We start from the raw sequence: 24,504 nt of genomic DNA on the forward strand, positions 1-24,504 counted from the left end.
AACATGGCCCACATCAGGGCCTTGGTGTTCCGGGTTTCGAAACCACTATCAAAATAGCAGAAAATAACCTCTGATGGAACATTTTTAAAGCTGGAACCAATTAATACAACCTGATATTTATAAATGTAAAATAAAGACTTGGAACAAAATTTAGGAATATTGAGCTGTAACAAAGAAGTACTACACTGGGACTATAAAAACAATCTGGGAGTTATTGTGCCAAAATCTGTGCTTTGGAGGCATTTCTCACCCAAAGAAGGGAAAATGAGGAGAAATGACAGTGCTAGAAATGGTTGTAGGGTAAAGAGTTATGAAGAGTTGCAACCGAATGAATTTTGTCAATATGGGAAAAGGAGCAGTCAGACGTGTTAACAACCCTGAGCCTCTACGGTCCTGGAGAAGGCCAGAGCAGCCCAGCAGAGAAAGCTTAGTCCAGGCGAGTCAGTGACGGGGTGGAAGGTCAGGCCTCCGTTGCTTTAGGAATGGGTTCCTAGGGAGCAAATATGTTTGCTTCCCAGATCAGAAACCTGGAGTTCTGTTTTCAAAGAAAAGCATAACTCAAGCAAAGGCACTGAAGAGCATCCCCATCATGCCCCCCCCCCAGCTCTTTCCCACCCTGGGGTGCAGGCAGCTGGCCAAGCCCATGCGTTTCAGGAGTAGGCAAGTAGTCGCTGGCGAGGAGTGGAATCAGAAGCTGAGGCCTCTGGGACTCAGTCCCAGGAAACCACACCATCCAAGTGCTGGTGACAGGGGTGCAGGTCGGACCTTCAGTCCAGGGGAGAACTGCCGGACAAGACAAGAATCTAGTCGAGAATCCCAGGACAGGGCTATCAGTGGAGGAGTAACCACCAGAAGGTTCAGCTCGTGAAGAGCAGCCATCACCGTCTTGGCCAGGGTGGATCCTGGAGCTTCTCCAACAGTCTACACTCCACATCCACTATGACTGGAAGGAAGTCAGGGAAGGAATCAGGAAGACTCCACCATTCTATTTCTCTGTCTAAGACTGTGAATAATCTGCCTTTGTACAAGGTTATAATACTAGTTAGGATTTACTGATGACTTAGTTTATCGCAGGTCTTGTGTGCATGGTACTTCATACATATTAGCGAACCTAATCCTCTCAACAGCCTGCCGAGAGATACCTACAACGACGGAAGTGAAGCCTCAGACAGGCTAAGTAACTCAACGACTCAGAAGCCTCTCTTCCTTCCGCTGGCATCACATAAAAATTGAGGGTAGATAGCTGGGGTTCTGCAAGTGGTTGTTGTGGTTTAACATTTCTTGAATACAAGCTACTGCTAGTAATGAGAATTAAGCCTTAAGCCTCACAGTAGTTCTGTGATATGTTTATTGCTTTTCCTACTGCTCTGGCGAAGGCAATGGTGTATCTGCACAGGAGGAAGGTGCCAAACAATTCTAGTCCTATTTTTGAGCCACCTTGATGAGGGGCTTCTGCCCAAATGTTTGGATCACCTGGAACTTTTAATTCTAACAGTTTAGGTTTATATGGTTAAGGTGACTAAGTCTTTGGGAGAGGGAAGAGGGAAGGATGGGAAATGAGAGGGAAGTTAATACATATGCATTAGAGATGCAGGTGTGGAAAGAAAGAGACCTAAGCGAATTAGTGAGAGTGAATTTCATCTCCAGAGTGCCTTCTGCTAGCTTGGTGAGACATACCCTTAATGGTTAGATGCACTGATCCAAACCAGTCCGCCTGGGCTCCTACTCTAATTCCACTACCTAGTAGCCATGTAACTTCGGGCGAGTTCCATAACTCTGTTGTACCTGTTGTCTTTTTGTAAAGTCAGTATTGATGGTGGTATCTGCCTCATCAAGCTGTAGTGATGATTAAATGAGATAGTAAATATAAAGCACTTAGCATGGTTCCTGTCATACAGTCAGTAAGTGTCCATTAAAGTTTAGCTATTATAGTTTATTCCTATTTTTTAAATTTCTATTCTCAGTCATAGTGAGTGTTGGGGTTTTGTACTTTAGGATGCATGAAAGAACTAGAAACATCTATGAGCAGGGTATTTTATTTTTAATTTTTTATGATAGTAAAAAACACATAACATCACATTTGCCATTTTCATTATTTCCAAGTGTACAGTTTAGTAGTGCTAAATATATTTGCATTGTTGTACAACAAGTGTCCACAACTTTTCATCTCACAGAACTGAAACTTTATATCCTGTAAACAACTGCCCATTTCCCCTTCCCCTAGCCCCTGATGACCATCACTCTACTTTTTTCTCCCTATGAATTGGACAACTCTAGATACCTCATAGAAGTGGAATCATACAGTATTTGTCTTTTTGTGACTGGCTTATTTCACTTAACGTGATGTCTTCAAAGTGCATCCATATTGTAGGATACGTCAGAATTTCCTTCCTTTTCAAGCTGAATAACACTCCATGGTATGTATGTGTAAAATTTTATGTATCTATTCAACCATTGATGAACCCTTGGGTTGCTTCCATCTCTTGGCTATTGTGAATTACGCTGTTATGAACATTGGTATGCAAATTATGAGCAGGTTTTTCACTAAGTGGCATACAACTAATGAAAGATAAGTTAACTGCTAGGTGAATAAGGGGAAAAAAAGGCAAACTGAGGGTCAAAGGGAATTTGGGTTATTCTATTATACTAGTGTTCATTGCCATGATGGAAACTAATATACATTTATCTTCTTTGTTATGTCACATAAGGAATAAATATGACTGAACACCCTAAGGAATAAACAACAGTAGTACCATTTCTCAAGTAATAATTACAATAATAAAATCTTACATTTAGATAAAAAGAAGGATTTTGCAACCACTGTCTCATTATATTTTCACACCTTCATGTAAGCTGAGCTGAAAAGCTGGTAGTATCTCTGTAGCGTGAATGGGAAAATGGAAACCTAAGAACCTCAAATGATTTGTTCCCTGTCAGCAGCCAGAGTTAAAATGAATGTCAGTCCTCCTGACTCATAGTCCAGGGTTCTACTCTACACCTAACAGAAAGCAAGCCTCACTCATTAAAAATTTCTTGTTTATTCTTGCATTTCCCACAGGATAATTTTAGACATTTTATAGATACAAAATTTATATTTTGTTAAACATATATCTTAATGTGCATTAAAAATAAAAACGGAATACTAACGTGCAATGTCCCCAACTTCATGGCTTAGGATCGAGCCAAATTATTTTTTTAACTTGCTTTACAGTAAGTTTAGTGAAAAATATTACCTGCATAGTACAGGTGGTACACAGCTTTGGCTGAATCATCAAGGAATGCTCAATGACCAAGGTTTAGGAAATGCTTCATTATCATGCATCCCACAAATATTTGAGTGTCTACTATGTACCAAATCTATGACTGAGTTTATTTTGGTGAATAAAACAGATAGAATTCCCTGCCCTTGCAGAGTTTACATCTGAATAGGGAAGGGAGGCGTTATGCAAAGATCAAACAAGCAAACAAATGTATGCATAATTATAAATTGGGATAAATGCTTTAGACTGAGTGGAGATGAGCTGGGTGACAAAAAGGAGCCAACTGAAAAGGGAAGGGGAGAATATTCAGGCAGAGGGAAGAGCAGGTCCAAAGAACATGAGTCAGGAAAGGAAAGATGTGGGTCTGTTAGAGGAACAAGAGGCCTCCGAGCCTGGGACACAGAAATCAAGGTAGAGAGGGGCAGAGGCCAGACCTACCAAGAGGGTCCTTGTTAGGAAAGAGTTTGCATTTTTACTTCGTAGGAAATAGGAAGCCATAAAACCCTTCAAAGGGGGAGAATGACACAATCTGAGTTCTTCTGTTTAATGTTCTCCTGCTGCTAAGTGAAGACCAAATCGGGATAGGGCAGGAGGGACACATGGGAGTGAGCAGACCGGTTAGGAGGCCCTAGGAGTATCCAGGGGGAGACAGAGAGTGCAGACAGATTCCAGTGTATATAAAGGGAAGACTCAGCAGAATGGTGCCAATGTGAGATGTGAGGGGTGGGGGAGACGTCGGCATCAGAAGAGACCCCAAAGTGGCGTGAGAAACTGAGCAAAAACATCTTCTGATATAGAGAATATTGGAGTTTAAATTTGGGGGAAGTTTGAAAGTACAGTTTGGGATAGGGTAACTCTGATAGGTATGAGAGACATCTAAGAGGAGATATCAAAGAGGAAATCATATATTTTAGTCTTTTTCCCTTTTCGTATCTTTGCATGCCTGGCTCAATGCTGGTGCAAAGTAAGCATGGAAGAGGTGCTTGTTGTCTAAAAGACCTCGCTTATTAATGCAGGGCTGGTGAGAGTCCCTGCAGGGGTAGCAGGGAGGAAAGCACGGCCCCCTTCAGCAATAGTGGCTCGGCGGCACTTCTGACATACTAGCAGTTTCGGTCCCTTCCATCTTCCCTAGGTGGTCTCCATGTCCTACATAGCGATTTCCTAACTGCGGCTGATAAGCCCGTGGTTCACAAAGACATTTAGTTGGCTGCAGCTGTGTTTGTATGTGTGTGATTTGTGATGCAAATATTTGTTTGCTATAAATACAGGTCCAAAAAAGTTTGCAAAACCACAGCCCAGAATCCTCTCAATCCATCCCTCTTCCTCTCGAATTTTCCTCTCTCAGTCTCTCACGTAACCCTATGCTAATGCATATAGCAGATCCTCATCCTAGCCCTCTCCTTACTCAGCAGACGTTGACTGAGTTTCTGTTGTATGCTGGATAATGGGCACAAGATCGAATTGAACCCCAGGAGCTCTTAGTGGATAATTTAGTAAACAATGTATTTGTTTCCTGCTATTTCATTTTAATACCTTGCAGCAAGTTTGATGGAAGAGTTATAGATTTCATCCCCAGTTACAACTGAGCCTGCTCTTCATTGAGTCCTGCGGCTGACCTCACTTATCGTTCACAACTTCCAGCAGAAAGCGTAATGGTCCCCAGACAAGGTATATTGGAAAGAGGAGAGCAGGAGGGCAGGACACACCAAAACAGTCAAAGATGCAACAAACTATACAGAAAGCCTGCTTCCTTAGAGGGAGAGAAAGTATTGCTGGAATTGAAGTATGGTAACAATTTTCATGCTTCTACATGTTTTTAATACGACTTTTATTTCTGAAATTCTAACTCTTTCCTCGATCTTTGGTTGCAAGGAAAGGAAGAAGAAATGCCAAACTCGAGGTGAAAGAATTCACTATGAGAAATCCGTTTATATTTATTGAAAAGCTACTGTGCATATTAAATACTCAATGAATATTAATTTGAATGAATGAATTCCAGATAGATATTTTTATACTAAAAATACATCAATTCTTCTATTTCACAAACATGATTGACCAAAAACAACCCTCAAACCTTGTTAAGGAGCAAGATAATGTAAGCTAGCTAAAATATGACTACTACATTGCTTCGAGAAATATATAAAATGCATGTAATTACAAATTTAGTATGTTGAAACATAAGAAACCAATCTTACAAAAATTCTTACCGAGAAAAAGTGCAATTGTTCAACAAACCCCTGCCTTTAAAATTTCATATTTCAACTTCATACTTACTTGCATTGTAATGTGCATAACCATTTGAAATCTACAGAACTCTGATGGAGAGCAAGGCCAACGGAATGCCCAACATAGTGTCCTGTACTACCCCAGACACTCCCAAACTAATAAGTTTATCGTTATCCTAATTAGTCTTTATCAAGAATTTATGTGGAAAAGACAGATTCACTCTGGCCTCACTCATTCATCAAGAAACCTTTCATTAGATTATCCTATTAGTCAGAAGGAATAGCTAATTATTTTAGTTATTTGAAGTCTTATGATATTATCCTTTTATTTATCCCTGGAGCTACAGAGAAGCAGAGCAGAGTCTAATAACACGTGGCATGTGACCACTGAGGGGTCCTACACCCTTTATGAGGAGCTAGTCTTATATTGCATTCTCAAAGATTCATTTTAGGACTATCACTGAGAAAAAAAAAAAAAGGACAGATCCTATCTGGACTTAATGCAAAGAGCTAATATATTACTTTTTGTAACAAATAAAATTTCAAAGACTGACAGCAAATTTCTGATTTGCTTTTCCCCCAGTAAAATGTCTGCTTTGAATTATACAGAAAGAATTCTTCTTCCTGCCAACTTGTTTCAATTCCCTGTGCAAAACCATCTGCAGAACATTGTCAGAGGTTTCCTATAGAAGTTCATTTCAGGATTCCTCAATCATTGGAGGAATACACACACACACACACACACACACACAAAGACACACACACACTTCTTTTCCCCCTTTTTTGGAGCAAGCAAAGGAAAATGTATTGCATTCGTAAGCTCTGTGTATGGTGCTTCCCCTTTCTGAAAGCAGAGACAAGTATTAGTCACCAGATGAGGAGGGAAAAGAGTTTTCGGTCTCACCCACGGCCAGCGTCCTATTTTATGTATGCAGGCCCGCCCTGCGTGTAGGTGGAGTAGGCAATTGCCGTGTTATGTGATTTAAGAGGTGCTGGAAGTCCTGCTTGTCCAAAAATAGCCCCCACAGCCGCCTGTGGAGTTCAGGCACAGTGTCCATAAAACCCTGGTTTAAATGAAATGAAACTGCATTTTCAGAATGTTAACCCATTATATCCATTACCCTATCGGCATGCCTTTATTTATCGGAGCTAAAAGCTGGACACCGGGGGAATGTCCTTGGTACGGGGAGAGGTGCGAAGGGGTCAGCAAGGTCCAACACTGCGGGTAATGGCGCAAGTCACGGTCACCAGAAGCAATTCCTGCCTGACCGTGAGTGAGCTTGTTGGAACTAGACCTCTTCCACATTCATGGGTCGGTCGTTTTTGAACCGCTGTGGTGCGGAAGATGACATTTTCCCCTGCAGGCAATGCTCTTCGCTGGGACCCTTAAGGAAAACAAGAGTAATACCCACAGCTCGCATTGGGAAAATGAGTCTTTTGAGTACAAAATACTTTCACACCCAACGTCGAATCCGATCCCAACCACAGCCTCGTACGTCTTACTATCCTCAGGTGGCAAATGGGGAGCGTCTCAAAGATGTTAAGTGGTTTGCCCCACCGCCCACGGCTAATCGTGGCAGAGCCCCAGGTTGGAACCCAGACATTCTGACTCCAGACTCAAAGTTCACGCTGTCACGTCCCAGAGATACAGTCCCTACGGTCAAGGAGCTAATGGTTACGTTTAACCCACTTAGGGATTCACCTAAACAAAAGAGCAAGCTCCGGGAGGTTTTTCTAGTGCTATTACTGAGGAAACGTTTCCCCTTGTCTTAAAGTTTCTAAAAGAACTGGGCCAAACGCAGGCTTCTGCAGGCATACAATTTGGCCTCAGAAATCGGAGTTAGGTTTTATCATTCACATCATTCCCCAGGCAACAAACATCCCCCCCCCACCCCGCCCTGAGAGTACTGACCACTTTGTACAAAGTTGCAAAATGCAACAATAAGCCAAATTAGATAGGGAAAATGAAAACATGAATTGGTGAAAATTAACTTAGAATTTTCTCTAGAAACCCTTGGGATTCAGGGGTGTTTTGAGAATAGATAGAAAGTGGGGTAGAATCTGATCAGGTATTATGATGTGACTGTGAAATCTAGGATTTCTACCTGGCCCCATAACGAACACACGTGGCTCCATTTCTTTATAGTTTTGAACAAACTTGGGCTCATCCGCTTTCCATCATTTACAACACTCAATTCACTTCATACTCCTTCGCTGGTAAGTGCAAAGTGCACTGAGTTGAAGAGAAATATGTACAGTTTAGACTTAGATGTTTCCATTTATCAGCTAAATAGCCCTGTTTGGATGCCATCTCTTATATGAAATCTTCTTGGATTCTCCCAGGCAAAATTCATCTTGCTCTGTTATACTGTGGTGGTTTGTTTGTCTGGACTGCCCCTACTCTGTAGTGAATGGCATAAGCATTAGAAGCCCTGTGTTACTCATCACTAAAACCCCAGTGCTCTAGGCTAGCAATCCTAAACCATTGTGATCACATATCCCATCAGTTTAAAAAAAAACTGAGCATTTATTCCATGTACACTGTGTGTGTGTGTGTGTGTGTGTGTGTGTACAGAGAGAGAGAGAGACAAAAATGTATAAGACAAACATATGACAGGGGCGCCTGGGTGGCACAGTCGGTTAAGCATCTGACTCTTCGTTTAGGTGCGGGTCATGACCTCAGGGTGGTGAGATCGAGCCCCAGTTGGGATCCGCTGAGTGTGGAGTTTGCTTGAGATTCTCTCTCCCTCTCCCTCCGCCGCTCCCCCACTCCCACTTGTGCTCATTCTCTTTCTCTCTCTCTCTCTCTAAAATAAATAAATAAATCTTTAAAAAAATAAATAAATAAATTAGCAACTTAGCACCATTTGCTTTCCCAGTCTTTGAGCGCACTGGCTTGGGGAAGGAGGTCTGGCTGGGGGTTAGCGCACACTCACCCACCGCAGGGTGCCCTTTGACAAGGCACGGCCTGCACAATGTGAAGGTCTGCGGGATTTGCGTGCTGATCCTTTCATTCAGCCGGTACTGTATCAGTTGTTTAACACATGCCAGTCACAAAGTTAATTCCAGCCTTCCACCTGGAAAACAGACACAAAAATGAGCAATTCTATTACCATATAATAACAAAGAAGTTTTAAAGGTGCAATGAGTGCACAGAACGATGCCTAAATCTTCCTAAAGTCTTGAGGGAAAGGCTTTAGGGAAAAAACCTTGAGATGAATAGGGACTTTACAAAGTAACGAAACAGTGGGAATTCCAGGCAACGGAATCAGCTCATTCAAAATCATGCAGACCTAAGATGGTGTGGCACGACCAAGGAGCTATAAATGACGTGGAAGGAGCAGCCAGGAGTGAGACTGGACAGGTGCATCAAGGCCGGGCCATAAAGGGCTTGGCATGCCCTGCAGAGAAATGTACAGTTTATCTCGGAGGTGTGGGGGCTGCTGAGGGATTCTGAGCTGAGAAGCAATATGAGAAGTAGAGACGTTGGCATCAGTGTGCGGGAAGGAGCATTCTGTGGGAGGGTGGTGTATAGCATTTACATCATGTATATAATTTGTTAGCTGTTTTATTATAAAAGCAATACACTTTAATTGTAGAAAATGTGGAGAATGTAAGAAAAGCATAGTCCATATAGCAGTAGGGAAGAAGTACTGGAAGTATCAGTCAGACTGGAAGTCAGAAGTATCTGTAGAATATTCCATCATTCAGAGATGTGTGCTTCTTTTTAAAAATGGGAATGATATTATATATGCTATATATATATATATATATATATATATGCCACATATTATGACATTAACCTCTTTCTAAATCCATATTCAGTGTCTATATAATACAAAGCATATCTCTATTCAATAATTCACTTAACCGCTCCCCCTTTTGCTAAATTTAGACTGTTTACCAACAGTTATGAACCTGATTGTTTTCTTATGAAAAATTTCAGTAAGTGGAATTACTGAGTCAAAACATGTAAGTCTTTTTAAAGCTCTTGACACATATTGTCAAAATGCATTCGAGACAATTTGTGCCAATTTACATTCCTTCTAACAGTTCCAATTTAACCACACCTTCTTCAACACCGTATTTTTTTTTATCTTAGTCAATTCGATAAGCAAAAGTTGTAAGGTCAAACATTTGTCGCATTTTTATTGGCTATATTTTGTGAGTATGGAATTCATTAAAGTGAAATGATTATGTAATTCCATTTTCAGATTTCTTCTGATAATGGGAGGGACGCTCTATTTTCTAAATGCAGAATGGGGAATGTTTGCTTTAAGTGATTTCCAAACAGATTTTAGGTGCTGTGAGGGATGAAAGGGAGAAGCCATCACCCAAACCCTGCACAAACTCAACAGTGCCCTGCAGGAGAAGGAGACATACACAAGACTGCTAATAAAGGCACGGGAGGGGCCTCCACAGAAATTAGACTGAGGGCTGGGGCACTGGGACCCAGGGAAAGTGATCTCAGATAAGAAGTCTGGGAAGAGTTGACGGAGGAGTCTCTTTGGTGGGAGACAATCCGATTTCCACCCTCTTCTTGTCTCCTTGGGTCAGTGGTGCTCAAAGTGGCATGCCTCAAAACCACCTGGAGAGTTCGTTAAAAATGCCAATTCCAGATCCCGGCCGTGGTCATGGGGATCCAGGGTGTCTTCAGGCAAGTCCAGGAACACACCTTCTGTGCTAGCACCCAGGCACTTCTGAGCCTGTGCTTGGAGAAATGCAGCCTCCCTGTGTCCATATGCTGCTCAGAGGGCCAGGGAAGGGGCCATCCTCCTCCACGAGGGGCTCTCCATCTTACTCTGGATGCCCTTCGCCATCCACCCGGAACCGGACTTCGACTCCATTTACTCTCACTCCTCCTTACATTCTCCACTGCTCAGTGCTGCTTTCATCCCACTCATTCTTTCTTTCATTTCGAGTACTTGTGCCAGTGCTGTTCTGGGAGCTGGAAGAACAGAGGAACAGGCCATCAAAGGCCCTTGCTTTTGTAAATATCCGAAGGTCAAGATACCCAAAGGCCAACCTGTTGGGTTTTGCTGAAATAACTGATCTGAGGAGGGCCAGAAAGTATTCAGGCTTCACTCATTTCATTGCTCTTCAAGGTCCATGGTGGTGCCGCCTGCCCACAGCTTTGTCTATAGCTTCTGGGCAAATTAGAATATCTCTGGTAAATATATATGCCTCTAGCACTAGGACCAGATGACAGTCAAAGCTGGAGGAGCAAGGTACAGAATGTAAACTCTGAGATACACACTCAAGCGTTCTGAAGTTTGCCATGGGTTACCACGACCTCCCATAAGGCCTGGGGTTTTGGACTCCATATGAGTAGGCAATGGAGATAAAATGCCAAGACTCACAAGGAGACCTCTATACACCTGATCACGTCTCTCACCTGCATAAAACTCTGTGTCTCATTACTTTCAGGATAAAATCCAAATTCTTTTAATATGTCATTCAAGACCCTGGTGGCCTCTCCAATATCAACTTTCCCTCAGTCCTCCCCCCATTCCCTGCCCCTCTGCCACTTCTGTCCTCCAGTAACCTGCACCACACACCCAGCCACTTTCTGGTTTCCTGAATATGACTCTCTCTCTGGCCTCAGGCCTTTTGCCTGGGATCCCGCCCTTCCTCCCATCACCCACCATCTAGCCTCAATCACAGTCACTCCCATTGATCCTTCGAGACTCCCTCAGGACTGACACCTGCAGGGAACCTTTGCTGCCTCTCCCAGTTTGGAGGAGGTGCCCTCCCATGGCCACCAGAGCCCTCTCACCTCCGTCCCCGGGCAGGGCACAGGATACCATAGAACATGCTGTGCACACTGTGGTCAGCCTCCCATCCCGACTGAGAGCCTGTTGTGGGCAGAGGCTGCAGCTTTTGTCCGTAGATATCCAGTATGGGGAATGTAGTGGGTGCTCTGTAAAATATCAGATGAATGAATGACAAGATAGATCCTTCAAGTGTGAGTCAAGCTAATTAATTCATAACCAAGAATGGCTCCACCTCAACAGCTGGGTGGTGAAAAAAGAAACATCACCAGGATTGTACCACAAGAACAATCTGTCTCTAGAACAAGGCTCTGAGGAAGGGTAAACAGCATTGACAGTACACCCGCCAGAAGGCCCCAGTTAAGTCAGATAGGATCCAGGCCAACAGGAAAATCCAAGCAGGGGTGACTCATGGCAGTGGGGCCTCCAGATCGTGGTGAAATTTGTGATTAAGCATTTTAAAACACAGTTCACAATGGCCATCTGATTTAATTGGTCCAGTAATTATTTACTAAGCGTTTATTATGTTCTGGGCTTTGAATTCAAATCAGTGAGAAAAAAATAGATAAAAACCGATGCCCTTACAGGAAGGAGAAATAATAGAGAAGATAAAGTATGTATTATATTAAATGGTAATAAATGCTATGGAGGAAAAGAAGCATAGAGTATTGGGAGTGTGGGCAGTAGGGGGCGGGTTTCTCATTTAAATATGGTGGTCAGAGAGGGTAAAATTGGGAAGGAAACATCTAAATAAAAACCGGAGGGAGGTGACAGAGTTATGTGGATATTTGAGGAAGAGCCTCCCAAGCAGGAGAAGGCTGTGTGCGAGAAGGCTCTGATGTGTATTTGGTGGACGACCAAGAAGACAGTGTGCTGGCAGGGAATGCTAGAAAAGGAAAGCAACACGAAGTGGGTTCAGATAGAGGAACTAATCTGGAGCTACTGAGAGGATTTAGAGCAAAACCTTCACCCAGCAGTAGGAGTGTGAGGTTCGGAGTCTGAGCCTAAGGAATGGAAATCTTAAGGGAGTGTCTAAACTGGTGGTCTGACTCAAAACTCCTTGGTGTTGCATTTCAGACTCTTCTGGAGTTCCCTGGAGAAAATACTAGCCAATTCTAGAAGTTAGAAGCAGATATCTGATTAGAAGGTGCTATATTTCACCATCAGTACCACCATTTAACCCCTGTGCCCGTGGGCAAGTTACTACATCCTGGTGCCCCATGAATATTTGTTGCTAGGTTACTGGGTCCTGACTCTGAGATGAATAACCTTGTCAAATGATACTGCCCGAGGGGAGAGTCAATACCCTTGCTGCCTCAGATAGACTGACTCAGGATTTGGGGTGAACATGAGGCTCTGAGAAGGCCATCGGTTGATGAGCCCGGACGGGGAAAGCAGATCAAAGGAGAAAGTCAGACTCATGACCCTCTAACTCTGTAGCAGACAGTCTCAGGATGGCTCACCTTGAACTTGCTTTCTCAGGCTGACCAACCATCCCGCCTGCCTGGGACTTTTTGTTTTAGCTCTGAAAGTACCGCACCCTGGGGAACTCCTCTGTTGGCCATTCTAGTGTTAGAATATAAATGACCTTTGTCCTAGTTCTTAAACTCCAGGGTATTTAAGAATTCCTAGAATGCTTGTTATAATTTCATATTCTCAGGCCCTCACCTCCAGAGGTTGATTTGGTAGTTTGGGGGGTAGATCCTGGCCATCTGTATCTTTAATGAGGGTCCCAGGGATGCTGGGGTGGGTGGTCCACAGGGCACACCAGAGAAACACTTATGGGGAACGGTGTGGCATCCATCTGCTCATAAAGGGCGCTGCCAGTGACCGGCCAGGAGATACCCATATTTTATATGCCTCCTCTCTAACTAATGAGCCAAGGAGCTGAGGAAGGGACAGGGGAACTGGAAAACAGCCCTCTGTGTGGGACAGGTTTGGGATCGATGGAAAGCTAGAGGCCAACACCAGCCCTCAAGAACACCATCCGCAATCAAGCTAGAGAAACACTGCAACTTTGCCTTAATGGTGGAGGAACAAAGTACGCTGGGAAAAGGCAGAGAGTGCTGACACATTGAAAACATTCTTCACCCAGCAGGACATTAGCAGAAATCCCACTGCAGGCTGTCTTCTGAAGTGGGCAACAAAGTCAGATTCTCCTAGGAAGAAAGCAAGGATGACAGGTGGGCACCCAGCACCTCCAGCCTGGGAGATGGAATGTGGTATCCAAGCCAAACGGCAAACGATGGATGTAATGCTCTGGTGTCCAGGGGCCGGAAGTGCAGGGAGCAGCCATATTTAGATAGCTAGGTCTGTTGATGACTAGCAGGGTCTCAGGTACGGGACTCAGACTGAGGCAGGGTTTTAGGAGAATGACTTAGGATTTAAGGGGGAGGAGGAGGCTAGGAAATGGAGGCAGCTGACAGCCTGAGTTTCTGCATTTCTAAGTTAGTCCTTAGGCCTGGGACAAGGCACAGAGGGAGCCTTAGGAAGGTAACTGTCACGTTTTACCCTCTTGGAGTTCTCTTTTAGCTGGGATTGACAGGAGAAAAAACATACACACTGACATAAGTTTTATGTGACGAGGGAGCCCTCATAAGGAAATGAAGATCCTCAAGAAAAATGGCAAAACCTACAGGCCTTTATATTAAGTTGAACAGAGAGGCAATGTGGAAAAGCAGGTAAACTCTATGGGGAGGCTAAAGGAAAGTAAGAATTATGTTAACAAGGCCTGTTTGTATAGCATTCTCTGTCTCAACTTCTCATCCTTGATGATGATGATAATTAATTTCCTCTGGTGTGGGGAAGGCATCTTTCACATGGAAGCTTTTATCTCCTGTTTTCGTTAAGAAAAGGGGAGATCAGAAGGCCCTTCTTGTGCCTGCTGTTTTTTAAGTATTTTAGCTCAAAATAATCCTTATGCCAAAGTGGCATATTTGGGGATGGTGTATTCTGCCCTCCTTCAGAGCCATTACGACCAAGAGTTCTGAGTCTCAGGTCCCCTCTAGGTGTTAGGAAAAAAAAAAAAAAAGCAACTCAGTTATTCAGAGTGGAGGAACCAGGTTAGAGCCAAACTAGTAAGAGTGTCAAGAGTATTTAAACATAAAATCTTGGTCTAAGAAGCCCTTCAGGGGCACCTGGGTGGCTCAGTTGGTGAAGCATCCGACTCCCGGTTTCAGCTCAGGTCATGATCTCAGGGTCGTGAGATCGAGCCCCACGGGGCTCCATACTTGGTGCACAGTCTGCTTGAGATCCTCTCTCTCCCTCTGCCTCTCCCCTTGCTCTCTCTCTCTCTCAAATAAATAAAATCTTTAAAAAAGTAAGAAGCCCTTCATCCCTCCAGCTAAGATGAGGATTGGGTGTGGAGACTGGGGCGGGGCTGAGGCACTAGATGGGAGCCCAGCAGCTCCAGCTAAGGGGTGAGAAGCCCAACTGTAAGGCCACAGAATATGGTGATGGGGAGAGGGACTGGAACAAGATCATCTGGCTTCTAATTCCATTTCTACTACTCCTGTGTGATCACCAGGCCTCACTTTCTTTATCAATAAAATGGGGTGATAAGAGTATCCACTTGAAAGGAAAGGCGAGAATTAAATGAGTTAGAATACCTGAAGTGCAGCTCGTAGATTAAAATAAAATTAGTGCGGTTGTTAGAACAAGCCTTGCCCTGTATATAGTGTGTGCTATATGACCATCTGCGTGTTAGATTGAGAACCTACTTACAATTTATTCCTACAGCTTTGTAATGGTAGCTAAAAACATTTGAAAATAATAACTCAGAAGACAGCATCCTCACGCCAATTGAAAGAGTGAACATACTACATGTCTACAACCTACCTATTCTGTGAGGGGATTTAGAAAGATGACTTAGGTAAGGATAAGGATCTGACCTCTGAGCTCCTCGAGGAGACAAACCCTGGATGCCAGTAATTCCAGTACAAGAGAGCTAACCCCCCCTAGGAAAGATTCAAAAACATTGTAGGATTGTTCAGTCGTAGCTTTCATTACAAGCTGAAAGAACCAAGAATGACGTCAGAGGGGTGGGAGCATTTGGGGACTAGAAAAGATCTTGATCTACAAAAAAAAAAAAAAAATGATCACCATGATTCTGGAACCATGTGTTACTAATACACACCTAAAGTTAATGCGCATCTGAACTTTCTCTATCATTCTCCCATACATTATCATATGCAACTTCATGTGCCTTTACATGTCTTGTAGAAATACAAAAACCAAAACACTCCTTAATAAAAAGAGGGAAGCTTTGCATTATCCTTCTTTGGAAGAGTAATCCCAACAAACGTTTCTGAAATAGAGTCCTGCGCTTTTTGACATGTGTGTATTAGATGTTCGAAATGCACATCTCCTTTGGGAAACCCATCACATTTCAAATTGTACATGCCTGTGAAAGCATAGATCTGTTCTACCTTCCATGTATTTGTTATTGCTGCTTCTGAAACTTCCTTACAGCCCCAAAGAAGTCTTAATCCCTGTCAAATGTTATTATGTTACCGACTTTTATGGAGTCTTGAAAGGGGTTGTTTATTTAGTTTCAGTGACTTCTTGTTACTGCCAAATATTATTTCATTTCAGCACAGATGTAAGGGGTCCAATGACTGGAATTATTTTACAGCCCTGACATTGTCGAGAGATGGATACCAGTTTAATTATGGACAGCTGAAAATGATCTGGGAGTCACCTGCTATGGATATTTATCATCATTATGAACTTCTCACCAAGCTGTGGTCTGAGCACCCTCACGACGTTCCATTTGCATTAGACAGGGAGTGCGATCCGTACGGAGCCTACCTCTTCCGTCACCTTTAAACCTATGTATGGACAGCTTAATATTGCTTGATTATTTTCTTTTCCTCTGCTCAAAGTGAGAAAATATGTTTCAGTCATACCCATTCTTTCCCTTTCCTCTTTTTCTGTCTCTCTCCACCGCCTCCTCTTGCCGAAACCCTTACCCTTCCAGCTGTTTTTCCAATTATGTCTCATTGGAAATTATTCATTACTTAAAGAATGTGAATTGGGTAGACCAGACGTGTAGAGGATCAAGTAGTGCAGTGACTGCAATATAGCTGGGTACTCAGTAAGGGCAGAAGGAATGGAGGAGGGAGCAGAGCCAAGGGAGCAGGAAACGCGCGCCAGGGGACTGCAGCACGCTCTTCGTAGGATTCCTCCAGCTCGAATTTTAGAAGAAATTAAGAACAACAACCTTCCTCTTCCTTCCCCCCTCCCTTGCCATTATACACTGTGCCACCCTTTATCTTGAATGGATCTTGATTTGTTTTCATCGGAGCAGAGAAAGGGTTAAATGAAAGGAGAAGCCAGGTTATCACCAGCTGATAATAAATTAAGGTCACTGTCAATCCAGGAGCCTAAACGTGCTCCACCCCATTCCTTTTCTCCTTTTTTTCCAACCTGGGCTGTAAGGCCTTCAAGAATTCCAATTTTTTTTTTCCTGGCGATAAGCACAATCACAGTAAGAGCTGATTTTAGCGAGGGTTTACCATGCGAATGTCGCTCACCGTGCTATGTCTTTTTGGGCGTCATTTCATTCAATTCTAGTTATGTTCTATTTCTGTAAATCAGGGTTCTCAAGGGAGAATGTTCCCGAGGGAACATTTAGCCATGTCTGGAGAGACCTCTGGTTGTCGCAGCTGGGTAGAAGCCAGGGTTGCACCAAAACATCCTGCGAGGCGCAGGAAAACCTTCAACAACAAAGAATTACCTGGCGCCAAATGTCCATGGTGCCACTGTTGAGAAACCCTGCTGTAGATTAAAAAGCTGAGGTTTAAGGGAGATTCAGTCGCTTGCCCAGGGCCGCCCAGTGGTGTCTGAGAAGACCGCGATGCAAGCACAGCCTGTGTTTTCTCATTATGTTGCACGTAAGTCATGATCACTTCCAGCGGCTGGTTTCTCAGCCCTTGTACCGCAGGAGCTAAAATTCCCAATAGGATTGTTTCATGGGAGGGCATCTCCAAATAAGTGGGACCTTTCAGTCATTTGCAAACCCCTTGCTCATCCATCCTTTTCATCAAATGTGCAGAATCAGGCCCATCTAAACATTGGAAGTTTTGTAAAACACACACCCGTGTGCACATGCACATACATGCAAACACACGCTCACGACAAATTAGGGCAATGGTTCCTCTGACTTTTTAATGTTTTAAGCGGATATAACATATAAGATTAGAGCAGAATGCATAAGCAAATAATGACGCTACTAAGCAGCAAATTTTGAAGATGGCACATAACAGTTATGCAGTCCACTTTGATGAATAAATTATACTTCTTTAATCTGACATGTGTTTAATGATAAACGTAATACCCTGTGTTCTGCAGGATAATTAGATAGAAATGGTACTAGTCAACAGCATTTCTTTTTAAAGTGCCAATCAATAGTGTTAGTATTTTTCTTTTTTATTGATTCTTGAATCTCCACAATCTGTTTTGACATTGTTTTTAGATACAGAGTATCTTAATCATGGTAGTCATCCCCAAGGCAGCTGTGCACACAAACACACAGTCTTGTGCTCACCTGTGCACAGACACGTGCACATGCACACACAGACAAGTGTCCGGTCTTATTCCCGGAGCTGTTTCCTTTGTCTTTATTCTTCAACATGGTACCCAGCTGCCCCCTTACTCTTTTTCTGCCCCACCCACCCACTCACTCACCCTCTCTGATGCTCCCCGGATCCTGACCCGAGGGAGATTTCCATCTTCCCTTCAGATCCTTTCCTCTGTATGACCCAGTCCTGGAATCCATCAGCAACTCCAAGCAGTGAGCCCCGAGGGCGGGTGCCTGGGAAACCTGTCAAGGCCTTAATGCTGGGGTCACTCCGGGCCTCCCAGCAGAGAGCGCCAGGAACACAGCACCCGTATTTACCTTCGAGCCAGCCAGCCGTAAGCACTGCAAGCTTTCAGGCTGGCGAGAACGGCCACCTCCCACCCTACATTCTAAACAGCCGCACCTATTACTTATTATTTGAAATTATTTCACAGTTTCTAGTCCCTTTCATCCTGTAACTAAGGGATAAAATCTTAAAATACAGCTAACTCGCTGGTATGAATGAACTTCATTCAAAGTGAGTTACCAAGTGAAAGCTTTTCTATTTCAGTGGCAAGAGGGATTTGGAAGGCAGAAAGGCATCGGGTACTTAGAAGGAGGAGGAACGCAGCAGAGGAGAAAAGGATAATACAAAAAAGCCAGAAGCAAACTGTATCTTTCCCATTTTTGCCCCATGCCAGCCCTGTTCATCTTCACCTTACTGGGGCAAATTTCCCTGGTGGCCAGAAACAAATACCTTAGCAGGGGAGTCATAGATTTCCATTACCTTTCACCCTGAGCACTGTGTAAATCTGAATATACCATTATTTTTTAATAAGTGTATTTAAGCATTGCCTACGTTAATAAAATTTGCAAAGATGGTGCCAGATAGGATACCTTTCCTTTCCGTTTTGGAGGAAAGGGACAGAGTGATGGGATAATTAAACATAATTTAAATGAAATACTATTTTTTTCCAGCCTTTTGCTCTCACACAGACCTGCTCTGACCAAAACAGTAGCCACTAGCTACATGTGGCTATTTAAATTTTAATTTTAATCAACTAAAAAATAAAACGAAAAACTCAGTTCCTCACTCGACAAGCAATATTCAAGTACTTGATAACCACATGTGGCTGGTGGCTATTATTTTGTACAGCACACAGAACATTTCCAGCATCACAGAAAGATCTGTCGGCGTTGATCTAGACCAAGATCGAAAAGCTGGAGAATACTCAGCGTTAAGGAGGGGAGTGGGGAAACACATCCCTTCACAGAGTGGTGGTAGGAACAAAAATGCTATGAACTTTTCAAATGTCAATTTGGAAGGAGCCATAAATATTTAAAATACACATGCACTCAATAGAAGGAAAAACCTGAAATTGCCAACATGTCCATCATTAGGATACTGGTAAAATAAATGCCCAAAATGTCCATACAATAGGAGACTGTGAAAATAATTTAAAAATATAAACATAAACAATACATGTCAGCACAGAAAGCTGTCCTATAACTTTGTATGTAAAAATGCAAGCCACTCGACCATGTGAAAGCATGATCCCAGTTGTATTAAAACATACAGGATATACATATGTATGTTTATTTATGTACAGGAAATTACATAAGGATACGCAAGGATTTCCTTCTGGAAAGAGGGGATGGTGGAGTGGGTTGAGGAAGCATTTTCTTTTCATTGTACATCCTTCTGGTACTGTTTGGACTTTTCACAGTGATGATGAACTATCACACTTAATCAGTCATATATTAAGGAAATGAACTGCTCAAAGCTATGTGATAACAAATGAATGAAGGAATACATACATCCCTAGAAGAGTTAGATCTGTGCGTCAAAAACCTGTTTGCTCAGTCCTGTGCTAGTTGGATGGAGTCAAGGTACTGGATTGTGCTCCTGTTCAAGGGGTCTTTGCATATCCAAACGAACCCTAAGTCATGACTCAAGGATATTAGGTACAATGTGAAATCATACCCTCGTGCATTATTTCTGCTGCTGTAACAAACCTCATGGACCCCCAAGGAGGGCCCTGAAATGAAAAGATTTTTTTTAGAACTGGTGGCTACTTGGAGTTCCTAGAGGGATATCTTCCTTCCGCTCATCGCTCTCCCATCACCCCACCCTCCTCCGTCCCTCATAACCACACTTTTCCCTCCCCTCCACCACCTTCTTCTGTGGCCTGCTCCAAGCAGGAGAAATGCAGATCCAAAATCTTTATCCTGCCTCAGAATTCACCTGTATTGAGCATGACCCAGTTGGCAATGATTCAAGCTGCTCTGTATGCCTCCTTGTAAGCTCACGGGGGAAACCAGGCCGCAGACCTCATGAAGTCCTAGCTATCATCTATCCATCCATCCGTCTATCTACCTATGTACCATCTGTCATATCTACACGTACACATACATATGCGTGTAGACCTATGTGTTTGCATGTGCCCACACTTGCACACAAGCATACATTAGGTTTCCATGGGCATCTGTGAAGCAGTTCTAACGGTTGTCCAAGCAGATGCTGTGCTTACTGCTAACGTGGGAGGAAGCACAGAGAGGAGGGAAAGGGAGGTGTCTGTGGGTGGGCCTGATCCCCAGGCAGGGAAAGAATTTGGCTCATTTGATGTATTTTTGTTGGACCAGCTCATTAGATAGTAAATATGACATAAGTCTTTGAGCCAGGTCAGTGATAAAGAGCGAAATGTTTTTATTTCTTAGTATGCTCAGAATCACGCATTTTCTAACAGACAAAGGGCATCTACCCTCAAAATAAGATCTTCACAGATGTGAAAATGCAGATGTGTCTTCTTTCCTCAGCTGCACTCCCAAGCTAAGTTTCCTCTTACAGCAGGCTTTCCCAGAACAAAACACCTCTGGTTGATTGGCCTGGACGTCCCCCCCCCAGCGCTGGCAGGCCCCAGGGCCTGGCCTGAATAGGTCCAGGAGACACATGCAGGCCTCACCTGGCAACAGTTTTACTCCATTTTAATGAGTCTCGTTTGCCCATAAGACTTGTTTTTAAGTTTCTGGCTCATGCCGGGCTCATTTATTTGGTATTTAGGCTTGATGAGTACCCAGGTTTTAACCCACTTAGGACTATTTTTCTGCCTCACTCTGGAAGCTCCGGTTTTTGTCTGATTATTCCCCAACCCTGACCAGCTGATTGTTCCCATTTTCTCTTGTATCCTTTATCATCTCAATACCTACCACCCTTGTCAGTGTGTCTCCCCAGCACAAACACACACATGTGCATGTGCGTGCACACACACTGACTAGATACTGGACGAGTAGCCTTTACAATGATGGAAGGTTAAAGGTTTATTATGTTTATTATGTCAATTACTTCAACTAAGGTGAGGAAGGAAAGTCTTTCTGGAATGTTCCATGAAGAGTTGCACTTCCTTCTAAATGCAGTTTTTTCTTCTTCCCTCAAAGACTCATCTTTTGAATAAAGGCCCTCTAAGGAATTGTTTTTCATCTGAGACCAAACCACTGACTCCTGATGGGGTAGAATTGTGAATCATGGAGTGTGAGAAGAAAGACTTTTCAGCAGAAATGAATTTGTAAATAACTTTCTTTCTCTGCCTCTCCTGGGGGTGACCCACAAACCATAAAAATTTTCAGTCTCAGATTCTGAGTTCAGTAGAGACTTTCATTTTCATGAATTATCCCAAGGATTGGGGCGCCTGGGTGGCTCAGTCGGTTAAGCATCTGCCTTCCGTTCAGGTTGTGACCCCAGGGTCCCGGGATCGAGCCCCGCATTGGGCTCCCTGCTCGGCGGGAAGCCTCCTTCTCCCTCTCCTCCCCACTTGTGCTCTCACTACCTTTGTCTCTCTCTCAAATAAATAAATAAAATCTTTAAAAAAAAAATTGTCCCGAGGATTCACACCGTCATTCCCTTTGGGGGAAGCACACAGGGAAAATGGCACGTGCGGGAGTCAAGTATCCTCTGAGCAGCCCTGCAGAAAGACAGACGTGCCTGGTTTCTGCCCCTGCTCACAGTGCCATGTGCACTGCTGTGCGTTATTGCCATGGAGCCTGCCTCTGCATGGGCTGCCCCGGGGCTGTTCAGGGAGGAGGGAGCGTCCATCAGGCCCTCCTCAATGCTGCCTTGCCCTGCCACTTCTCTGACTCACTGTGTGTCCATGCATCAGAAGAACACAGGTACCAGCGATTCCAGTGACACTTCCCATCACTAATCTCCCCATTTCCCGGTAGGATATCACGATTATTTTGATGCCATGCCAGATTTTTGTTTTAAACAAGCTCTGTACAGACAGTTTCAGATGGACCAGAAATAACTTTTATGGCCTGCAAAATACCTTTCTCTCGGTACATTTTGCTGTGCTTTGAATACATTGTAACACAGTGAGGTAACATTCGTAGACTCACAGAGACACGGGATTAGAAAGCAATTCCAGAGACATCCCATCCATCACCATGACGCCAGGCAGGCTTCACCCAGACCATCCCAGACAAAGGTAAATATCCTGTGTTCACAGGTCATCAGGAAAAGAGACTCCACACCACTCTTGGGTAACCCATTCCAGTGTTGACTTCCCTTCAACGATGTCATTATATTTGTATTACCGGGAAACGCCCCGTACTAGACTGTTGTGAGTTTCTTAAAACCCAAATTTGTGTATTTTGAACCAGATGTCACAAAACAGCCTGACTGTCAGCACACTGTTGAACTGGTATTGAAAAATGTCATTTCAAACCAAATACATCTACCCTTGGGGTTGGACCCAATTGGACAGCTTTCATTTAAAGTGTGACCATCTGTTCCCTTAGGACTCCCCTCTTGAATCTGGTCATCATTAAATGGTGAGGCCCTGCAGGTGTACCCTCATGCTTTCCTGCTCCCAGAAATCGCAACCGTCAGGTCCCTTTCCCTAAATCGTGGAAGCAGGAGCAGAACTGCTATAAAAAGTCATGCGCTCTGTTCCAGGGAGGGTGTTTGCTTAGACACACGCAAAGATTTCTGACACTCGGTTTGTTCCTTTGGTTTTCAGAAACAGCAGCTTTAGAGGAGTCCTTTTCCCTGTCCCTTCCCCTTCTGCGATGCAACACGGTCTCTAAGAGGTCCAGTTACATTTTGGCTTGGAATAATCCACAGGGCCTTCCGCAGTTAGAAGCAAAATAGCCATCTCCCCTTCTTTCCACTATTTCCTTTGGCAAAGTGGAAAGTCATCAGGAACCGGATCGGTCAGGAAAGCCCTGACCAAGAGCTGGTATGAACCTCAGACAAGACGCAGCCTGATGAGATGCGTGTGCACAGTCATTGTCTGAGACAGAGGGTCTGAAATTGACACCATATGCGCCCCGAGGAGTAATTGCTCAAAGGGGCGGGGGGTGGGGGGGCGGGGGGGGGGGGAGAAAAGCAACATGTCAGAACATTTTAGTAACACCTAATTCATCTCAAGGTTATAAATAAAGTGTAATGCTTGCTTAAAAACAAAAGTCGAAAAATACTTTGACCAGATTACTTTTGTGACAGTGCTTCCGGCAGAGGTGAACTTTATTAGGGAGAGGACATGAATACAGAGAAACGCATAACAACGTTTTATGGTATATTTTACATGATTTTATTTTTTTGCAGTAAATAAAGTGGTTATAGGGCTCCAAGGAAAAGGGCCCAGATGTTAGAGAGTTGTGTGAAATTTAGGGGAAACAAGCTGTAAAAAGCACAGTCATAAAACAGGCTGTCAGTGCCACACATCTGGACAATACAGCTGTATGTTCCCAGTGGCTGTCGTCACCCAAAGAAAACTCAATAACCTCATTTCACCCCAATTAGGCTGCATACCAACAGGATCAACATTAAATTGCAAGGGGGCGGGGAAGAAACTTTCCTATGGGGCCTCTGTGTCAAGCAGTTTTTATCTTTCATTTGAATTTGGTCACCAAGAAGTAAAAGATTGCTAACATGGCTATTTCCATTATTATAAAACTCTATTTAATTTATGCTGTCGTAATAAGTCAAAGTTCGACAGCTTAGAAGATTGGCTATGCCAAACAATAGACTTTCTGTAGCACGAAACTGACCTATCAGTCATCCTAGAGGGAGCCCCGGCGTATCTTTCCTCTACCCCTTTTTTGGAGTCTGAGTCTAGCACCATCGTGGGAAGCACTCTCTGCCTCATTGGAAAAATAAGTTCATTTTCAGACAACCCAATTTCTGTAAAGTAGAAGATAAATACCCCCCTCTATGGCAATGGGGCATTTTTCTCTAATTCTTTTGGCCAGCAGTGAGGCACCTTTGCAGTAAGACAAATATTACAAAACTGAAATACCATTTCATCTTTTCATCACCAACAGACTGAGCCAAAGGTTACAAAATGCCACTTTTCCTATTTATTGTGTTTCTTCATAGGTGTTAATAGCAGCAAAGGCAATTATGGACAGCGGAGAGAAATTAACTCTACCACTGATAGGGAAACTCTTGAAATTTCAGCTTCTCCAGATTAAAATGAAGGACCAGCAGCGACGGGAAAATGAAAAGGTACTGTATGATGGTGGGTCTTCTAAAGAGGGCAAACGGGGGCAGAAAACGGAGCCAGGTTTCTCCAGGTCACTTCCTCTCTTCGTAAGCCTTCCATTAAGTGTTACCTGGCACAGTCAGCTGTCACCTCGACAACAGGGAAAAGGCCATGCAAAGATCCATCGGAGGAATTCTGTTTTCTCAA

The 24,504-nt window shown here is 43.6% G+C and overlaps 1 protein-coding gene across 1 annotated transcript in view; it reads left to right on the forward strand.

The window, feature by feature from the left end:
- Window positions 1-24,504, forward strand: part of SPAG17 (sperm associated antigen 17) — a 226,243-nt gene that overhangs the window by 46,963 nt on the left and 154,776 nt on the right. The window contains exon 4 of the mRNA XM_032419281.1: window positions 24,192-24,320. Within this exon, the coding sequence (XP_032275172.1) occupies window positions 24,192-24,320 (129 nt within the window). The remainder of the gene's footprint in view (window positions 1-24,191; window positions 24,321-24,504) is intronic.

This window comes from Phoca vitulina, unplaced genomic scaffold, assembly GCF_004348235.1.
Source record: "Phoca vitulina isolate PV1807 unplaced genomic scaffold, GSC_HSeal_1.0 scaffold2, whole genome shotgun sequence".
NCBI lineage: Eukaryota > Metazoa > Chordata > Mammalia > Carnivora > Phocidae > Phoca > Phoca vitulina.